This window comes from Falco peregrinus, chromosome 17 (genome assembly GCF_023634155.1).
Source record: "Falco peregrinus isolate bFalPer1 chromosome 17, bFalPer1.pri, whole genome shotgun sequence".
Classification (NCBI taxonomy): domain Eukaryota; kingdom Metazoa; phylum Chordata; class Aves; order Falconiformes; family Falconidae; genus Falco; species Falco peregrinus.
The window spans coordinates 4,811,612-4,820,085 of NC_073737.1; the positions used below are offsets into that span (position 1 = coordinate 4,811,612).

At 63.8% G+C, this 8,474-nt stretch overlaps 2 protein-coding genes across 2 annotated transcripts; one reads left to right on the forward strand and one right to left on the reverse strand.

Annotated features, from left to right (window-relative positions):
• Positions 1-871: 871 nt before the first annotated feature.
• On the reverse strand, positions 872-5,171 carry TMEM127 (transmembrane protein 127). Its single transcript, XM_055820144.1, has 3 exons — positions 4,664-5,171; positions 3,032-3,196; positions 872-2,257 (listed from the first exon to the last, which is right to left on the reverse strand). The coding sequence occupies exons 1-3, from the start codon at positions 5,151-5,153 to the stop codon at positions 1,950-1,952; spliced, it is 963 nt and encodes a 320-aa protein (XP_055676119.1). The 5' UTR covers positions 5,154-5,171; the 3' UTR covers positions 872-1,949.
• A 727-nt stretch (positions 5,172-5,898) lies between these two features.
• On the forward strand, positions 5,899-8,325 carry CIAO1 (cytosolic iron-sulfur assembly component 1). Its single transcript, XM_055820420.1, has 7 exons — positions 5,899-5,968; positions 6,402-6,550; positions 6,629-6,740; positions 6,840-6,928; positions 7,058-7,259; positions 7,858-7,945; positions 8,085-8,325. The coding sequence occupies exons 1-7, from the start codon at positions 5,899-5,901 to the stop codon at positions 8,323-8,325; spliced, it is 951 nt and encodes a 316-aa protein (XP_055676395.1).
• Positions 8,326-8,474: the final 149 nt, after the last annotated feature.

Consider the following 8,474-nt stretch of genomic DNA (forward strand, 5'->3'; position numbering starts at 1 on the left):
GGGGGGTTATGGAAGGCAGGGGGTGCAGGCAGGGGAGGCCGTGGGTGAAGGCGGGGGGGTTATAGAGGGTGGTGGGTGCAGGCAGGGGGGTTATTGGGGTGCAGGGGACATGGCAAGGGGGAGCCCCCCCCCTTTTCAGAACAAAGCACCAGCTCCTACACACGGCTTTTTGCACCCCCTTTATTTCCACTGGAGAAGGGCAGGGGGAGCCCCAAACCCATGCCCCCCCCTCCCCCCCCCCAGTTCCCTCGAGCCAGGCAGGCCAGCGGCAGGAGGGAGATGACGTCATTTGTCTGCAAATGACGCCAATTTGTCTCTTTTTCGGGTGGGTTTTTTGTACAGAAATACAGTGTTTATGCACAGAATATTTACACTCGAGCCCCCTCCTCTCGCATATAAGTCACCGGCGGGGAAATCCAAGCTCCCTCCCAGCCGGATCACGGTGCCGGCCACACACGCGGGATGGAAGAGGAAGAGGAGCCACCCCAAAACCGCAGAACTCCCCAAAATACCCTCCCCCCCCCCCCCCAACTGCCAAACCCCGGGAGGGTGTCGCAGGGCTGGTTTTGCCCCCCAACCACGTCCTGGGCGGGGGGGGGGCGGGGGGGCACGGGCAGTGCCCACCCTGCAGCCGAGTTTTCCAGTTTGGTGCCAGATCCCGAGCAGATCCCGAGCCCCGGAGAGCGGCCGAAGCACTTGCATAGCGGGTGCGGGGGGGTGGGGAAAAAGGGATGAGCTGGGCAAGACAGCATGGAAATCGGGATAAAATGGTTGGGAACCTACGACGAGCAGTATCCGTGTCCTAAAATTCCTTCCCTAAAGGACTGCACCTGCCGCAGAGCCAGCCGTCCTGGCGCTGCGGCCCCACCTGTTTGGTTTTTTTTTTTTTCTGATTCGGTTTATTTTAAAAAGCTCAAAAAGCCGCGCTCTGTCCCTGCCAGCTCCCTCCTCCCGGCTCGGCTGCAGGTCCAGCTCTCCGGGCACCGTCCAGGGAAGCGCTGTGCTCCTCCAGGTCCTCTTGGGGCTTGTGGAGGGAAAGGGGGGAATAAACTAAAAACGGGACAGAAAAACACCGAGATTAAAAGTGGGGGCAAGAAGCAGGGGAGTCAGTTCGGCGCGGAGCTCGGGGACTTGCATAAAAGCTACAGCAGACGCTGGTTTTCCAGCACTGGCTCAACCTGCTTCCCGGGAGCTGTCGCTGTCCCAAGGTCTGGTTCCATCTTGGTTAAAAATCCTGAGGATTCGCTCACCGAGATGCCAACAGGAGCTGGACGCCGCAGCAGGGGGGACAGAGCTCCCCCCCAAACCGCTGCCGGCGTCAGAAGGGCTCCCCCGAAACCTCGCCCGGGGTTTGACGGCGGTGACAGTCCCCAAACCCCTGTCCCGAGCCAGGAATAAAGTGCAAAATGCTCGTGTGGTCTGCGCCAGATGGAAAAACGGAACCGAGAGAGCAGCTGGGGGGGGTTGCTCTACCTTCCTGCCGCCGCTCCTCCCCCACCAGTGCGCTGCGGCAGGCGTTTCCCCTATATATATACATCAATATATACAAACGCGCGTGCGTCACACCTTTCGCCAGATGTAGGGCACGCCTCGGCGGAGGAGGGACTGAGTTCACCGCACGCCGGGCTGGGAATCCGGCGTGATTTCTCTCTCCTTCCCGGCACAGAGGGGCTGAGATCTCCAACAGGGGAGAGCGGATCCCACCACCCCTCGTGCCGGGGAGAAGCCGCGTGGGAGCCGCCGCCATCGTTAATTCGGCCAAACAAGCCGGTGCAGGGTTAAAAATCACGCTGTGTAGTTAATAAAATAAGAGCTAGGAAGAAAACGCTGATCATCTGACCCGAAAAGTTCTTTCCTCTGAGCAGGAGAGATCAGGAAGAGTGAAGGAGGTGCCGAGAAAGCCAAGTTGGGGAGCGGGAGAAAACGATGACCGCGTCCTGGTGCCGGCATCAGGGGGTGTACGCCGGTGGCGGCTGGAATTGGTTGATCACTTCGTACTCAGCCGGATAAGGTTCGTTCTCCTCCATCTCGGACAGGAGCTCCAGGGCTTGCTCCTCTTCCTCGGTGGGGTAGTGACGCAGCAGGTTGGCGGCGGTGGCAAGGATGGAGGCTCCGCCGGCGCCCGCCACCAGGTAGAAGCTGACGGCGAAGGTGACGTAGACTTGGGAACCGTGGTACTTCTTGTGCTGCTGCTGTTGGGCCAGGATCAGCTCCGAGGCCCAGTAGCAGAATCCAATGACGGTGGCGCACTGCAGGACTGAGAGAGAAACCGGGAGAGATGCTCAGCAGCCAGCACACGCACACACACAAAAAAAAAAAAAAAAAAAAAAGAAAAAAAAAATCAATCAGCAAGTTCGTTTCACGGCTGAGCTGGCAAAGGGACACCGAGCCCAGCTTGCCAGCGGTTTAACAAGCAAAGCGTGAGAGCCTGTGGGGAAAGGGGGCAACGGACACCCCAAATCCAGCCCAGGAGAGGGAAAAAGGCGGTGGAGGATCACAGGCCGAGTACAAACCCAGCCAAGCGGGGCCACTGGCCACGCAAACCAGAGCTGAAAGGTTTGGAAAGGCGTTTTTTTTTTTGCAACCTAGAAGGAACAGCAAGGATAAATCGGCGTTTTGGGCATGACAGCTCAGCCTCTCCCTGAGCTGCTCAGGTCTGACATGGGTCATGCTGTCAGGGATAAGGGATATTAAAGCTCCTTGGACCTGACAAGCCAGGAAAGATGACCTTCTTCCCCGGAAAGGCACTACGGGATCACTTTGAAATATAAAACCCATCGTTATACACTTAATATTCATCCTAGACCTCTTCTCCACCCAGGATTTAATGATTTTTTTCAGCTACGTGAGGCTTCTGTTGCCCTTCAGACCCGAAATGCCACAGAGGAGCAGTTCTGCAAGCAGAACGGGCACCACAGCTCCGAACTAAAGGCTGAAATAAATCTTTCGGGGACTTTTTTTTTGTCCCCTCAAGGGTTGGAGATGGAAGAAAGAAACCCAGGGCTTTCCTCCCATGCTGGTGGGGATTTACCTGTGAGGATGTGAGCAAAAGCGTAGCGGCGAGTGATCTTTAACGCCGGGTGCTTGGGTCCAAAGACATCCAGGAGGAAAGCCGAGAGGCTGCAGATGATTCCCAGGAAGCAGAAGGCAGCGATGACCCGGAGCAGCAGAACCGTCTGCGGGTTCATGCAGTAGTCTGCGAGGAGAGGAAAAGAGGCAGGTGCTGAGCACCAGAAAACTCCTCTTTTTCCACCCGAATCACAGTACCCGCTGATTCCAATCCTGCCCAGCGTTCTCCTTTGAGATTTACAAATCCAGCTCTCGACAGAAACCGCAGCACAGCAGGGCGCTTTTAATTAGGCCCTAGAAAACGAACTTCCTCTCTACAGCAGCAGTTGGCCTAGTCACGTCTTTCACATTGTAATCTATTATCGCCACGGAAATTATAAAGCTAAAGAAACACCCCCGACAACCGAAGCAGCCGAGATAACAAAGCAGGGTGCACGGCTTCCTTAGTTAAAGCGGAGCCGGGGGCGTTACTAGGAAGTCTTTTAATTAACAAACAAGAGGATGGAACCCTGAATTTAAGCGTGTGCAGGCTCTGCCCCTGCATCACCGGGCCCACCGCTGGTACTGGGGGTATCCGGAGGTTCAAAGACACCCCCCATGGCTTCCACAACTCCCTCTAGGGAGGCATGGGGTTAGGGAGGAGGGGAAGGGGCCACAATGGCCTCCCGCGCCACGAGAAATGTAATAAATAAAGCCGGGTGTTTTAATGCCACATAAAAAAGGGCTAATGAACGTGCCAGCACGCTGCGTGGCTGGAAATGAGTCGTTGGCGTGTATCTCCAGCTCCAGCCATGCCAGGGGGTGACTAACACCGCAAAAAAGCTGGGGGGGGCGGCGGGCTTTCCTCGTGCCACCGTGCTCATCACGGTGACAACAACCAGAAGCGCCGGCTCCCTGCACCAGGCGGTCACGCGCTGCGTTCTGCCACCAGGGACAGTGCATTTGAAAGCTCTGTCGGCATCAACTTCTTGTTTTAGGTCACGAAAAAAACCCCACAACACAACGCAGCGACACACAAATCCCGTGGCAAGGCCTCGGTCACCTGCTAGCTCAAAAAAACCAGTGGGGAGCTGTGGGTTTGTGCCAGTTTCCTTTCAAGGGGGTTTAATGGCACTAGAAGGGCACAGGCAGGGGGTGAGGCCCGTCTGGCTGCCGGTAACGCTGAACACACATTTGGTGCTGAGGCTGGGGGTGAGCTGGCACGGCGGGGCAGCGGGCCCTGCTGGGGGGAAAGCTCCCCCGCTTCGTGCTGTGGGAAGGTGGAAGGCTCTGCTGGTGGCCCCGCTGGTGGCCCTGGGGCCCCTGCTGGCTCTGCGGATGGCCCCAATGGCCCCAGCAGTGGCCCCAATGGCCCTGCTAGTGGCCCCACCGCCTCTGCCGGGGACCTTACTGGCCCTGTCGGTGGCCCCGACAGCTCTGCTAGTGGTCCCGATGGCAGCCCTAGTGGCCCCGCCGGCAGCCCCGCTGAGAGGGGCGGGGGGCGGCCGCGGCCCAGCCCTGCGGCCTGCAGCGCCCGGGCAGGCCCGAAGCCCCCCGAGGCCCCCCCGGCAGCGGGTGGGACCGGAGCGGGGGGTGCCGCCCGGCCCGGCCTCACCTCGGAGCAGCTCGGGGTCGACGTAGCCCAGGACATCGGCGACGCCCAGCTCCTGGCGGGCGCAGGTGCCGCCGTGCATGCGCAGCCAGGCGGGCTCGGCCAGCGCCGTGCAGAGCGCCGTGATGGAGAGCGCCCCGGGCAGCGCCGAGGCCAGGCTGCGCTCCGGCTGCTTCGGCAGCCCGCCGCCCGCCGCCCCGCGCCGCCGCCGCCCGCCAGGCAGCCCCGGCCCCCCCGGGGTGTACATGGCGGCCCCCCGCCGCGCTGCGGGCCCAGCGACCGCGGCTCCGCCTGGGCGCCCCTCCACCACCGCCCCGCTTCCGGTGGGCGGCGCTTCCGCTTCCGGCGCGCTGACGTCACGGGCCCGCGGCGCCATGAAGGAGGCGCTGGAGCTGCTGTGGCGGGGAGCGGCGCATCCCGACTCGCGCTGCTGGTTCCTGGCCTGGAGCCCCGGCGGGGGGCTGCTGGCCTCCTGCGGCGGGGACCGCGTCATCCGCCTCTGGGGCAGGGAAGGTGGGCGGCCGGGGAACAAAGGAGGGGCGGCAGTGTGAGGGGGCGGGGCTACAGGCAGGGGAAGGGGCTGGAGGAACGTGGTGGGGAGGGGCTACAGGGGCCAGAAAGGAGGGGCTGGGGGCGGGGCTAGAGGGGCAAGAATGGAGGGGCGGGGGGAATAAAGCAGGGGCAGAAAAACCGGGGGGGTGGGGGGCAGTGTGAGGGGGCGGGGTTACAGGCAGGGGGAGGGGCTGGAGGAACGTGATGGGAGGGGGGAGGGGCTACAGGGCCCAGAAAGAAGGAGGGGCTAGGGGCGGGGCTAGTGGGAGGGGGTGGGGAGGGGGTGGGGAGGGGGCCGGGGCTAGTGGGGCAACAAGGGGGCCGGGGGCGGGGCTAGAGGAGCAAAAATGGAGGGGTGGGGGGAATAAAGGAGGGGCAGAAAAACCAGTGGGGTGGGGCAGTGTGAGGGGGCGGGGCTACAGGCGGGGGGGTGGGGCTAGAGGAAAGTGATGGGGAGGGGGGAGGGGCTACAGGGGCCAGAAAGGAGGGGCTGGGGGCGAGGCTAGAGGGGCAGTAAGGGGGCCGGGGGAGGGGCTAGAGGGGCAGTAAGGGAGGGGCTGGGGGGGGGAATAAAGGAGGGGCAGGGGCAGAAGAACCGGGGAGGGTGGGGGTAGTGTGAGGGGGCGGGGCTACAGGCACGGGTGGGGAGGAGGCGGGGCTAGACAAAAGGGGAGACTAGAAGGGCAATGAGGGGGGAGGGGCTGGGGGCGGGGCTAGAGGAAGGGGGTGGTGATGTGGGCGGGGCCAGACAGAAAGGTGGGACTAGAGGGGCAATGAGGGGGAGGGGCTGGGGGCGGGGCTAGAGGAAGGGGGTGGTGATAGGGGCAGGGGTAGAGGGGCAATAAGGGATCCTGGGAGGGGGAGGGGCAAGAAGGGAAGGGCTGGGGGGGGGAATAAAGGAGGGACTAGGCAAAAGAAACGGCGGGTGGGGGCAGTGTGAGGAGGGGACTACAGGCAGGGGGAGGGGCTAGAGGAAGGGGGTGGTGATGTGGGCGGGGCTAGAGGGGCAATAAGGGGGCGTGTGGGAGGGAGAAGGGCTACAGGGGCAAGAAAGTAGGGGCTGCAGAGGAGGGGGAGGGGCTACAGGGGCAAGAAGGAAGGGGGTGGGGCCAGAGGAGAGGGTCAGTGTGGGGGGGTGGGTCTCTGGGCGGGGCCTGTCCCAGCTGGGCACCATCCTGCCCTCCCCCAGGGTCGGGCTGGGCCTGCCGGGCGGTGCTGAGCGATGGGCACCAGCGCACGGTGCGCAGGGTGGCCTGGTCCCCCTGCGGCTCCTACCTGGCCTCCGCCAGCTTCGATGCCACCACCTGCATCTGGAAGAAGCAAGAGGACGGCTTTGAGGTGAGACCCTCCCCCACCCCCAGCAGCGCCCCCCCACCCCCCCCCCTTCCCCCCCAGCCCACTCCTCTCCCTCCCCAGTGCGTCACCACGCTGGAGGGGCACGAGAACGAGGTGAAGTCGGTGGCCTGGGCTCCCTCCGGCACCCTGCTCGCCACCTGCAGCCGTGACAAGAGCGTCTGGGTCTGGGAAGGTGAGGAGAGAGCGGGGGGCTGGGAGGGGGGTTGGGGGACACACACGCAACAGGGGGCCCCGAGCTCCCCACTCCTCACCCCGAGCGTTCTCCCTGCAGTGGATGAGGAGGAGGAGTACGAGTGCGTCAGCGTCCTCAACTCCCACACGCAGGACGTCAAGCACGTGGTGTGGCACCCCAACCAGGAGGTACGAGCCGCTTTCACGGAAAGACCCCCAAAATCCCCCCTCCCCCCCCACCCCATGCTGGGATCAGGGCTGAAGCGTGAGCAGCGCCCTGGGGCCCCCTTCCAGCTCCATCCCTCTGCCCTCCCTCAGCTCCTGGCCTCGGCCAGCTACGACGACACGGTGAAACTGTACCACGAGGAGGAGGACGACTGGGTGTGCTGCGCCACGCTGGAGGGCCACGAGTCGACGGTGTGGAGCGTGGCCTTCGACCGCAGCGGCGAGCGCTTGGCTTCCTGCAGCGACGATAAGACGGTGCGCATCTGGCGCCAGTACAAGCCGGGCAACGAGGAAGGTGAGGCTGCTGGCCCTGCGCGGGGGGCTCGGGGCTGCCCGGGACCTGCTGAGAAGGGGGGCTGTCAAAAGAGAGGGGGGGGGCTGTCAAAAGAGAGGGGGGGGGCTGTCAAAAGAGAGGGGGGGGCTGTCAAAAGAGAGGGGGGGGCTGTCAAAAGAGAGGGGGGGGCTGTCAAAAGAGAGGGGGGGGCTGTCAAAAGAGGGGGGGGGCTGTCAAAAGAGGGGGGGGGCTGTCAAAAGAGGGGGGGGCTGTCAAAAGGGGCGGGGGGCTGTCAAAGGGGGGGGGGGGCGCTGTCAAAGGGGGGGGGGCGCTGTCAAAGGGGGGGGGGGGCTGTCAAAAGAGGGGGGGGCTGTCAAAAGAGGGGGGGGCTGTCAAAAGAGGGGGGGGCTGTCAAAAGAGGGGGGGGCTGTCAAAAGAGGGGGGGGGCCATGCGGTGGGGGAGGCAAAGAGAAGGGGGTGGGGGGGCACGGGGGGGGGGGGGGGGGGGGGGCAAAAGAAGGGGTGGGCAGGCATGGGTGGGGGGGAAGAGGGGGCGGGTGGGCACGGGGGGGGGGCGGGAAGAGGGGGCGGGCAGGGCAGTGTCAGCTCTCGCTGGCAGGGGTGGCCTGCAGCGGCACCGACCCCACCTGGAAATGCGTCTGCCACCTCTCCGGGTACCACCCCAGGACCATCTACGACGTGGCATGGTGAGTGCCGGTGGCGTGGTGAGTGCCGGTGGCGAGCGCCACGAGGCCACGGTGACACCAGAGCCGCCCCGGCTCCCTTTTCCTCCCGCTGGCGACGCGGGTGACTGTGCCTGGCACTGCCCCCCCCCCCTTTCTCCAGGTGCCACCTCACCGGGGCGCTGGCGACGGCCTGCGGCGACGACGCCATCCGGGTGTTCGAGGAGAGCGCGTGCTCCCAGGCGCGGCAGCCCACCTTCAGCCTGGCCGCTCACGTGCCCCGCGCCCACTCGCAGGATGTCAACTGCGTGGCCTGGAACCCCAAGGAGCCGGGCCTGCTGGCCTCCTGCAGCGACGACGGCGAGATCGCCTTCTGGAAGTACCAGCGGCCTGAAACTTGTTGAGAGCTTCCGGAACTTTCTATATTCCCCGTGGTTAGCACACGGAGAGCTGGGCAGGGAAAAAGGGGAATGATCCCGGCGCCTTCGCCACAACCCGTGGCAGGACTTCCTCCTCCTCCCGCCCCACGCTCAATAAATCCCCGTGCTCCTGG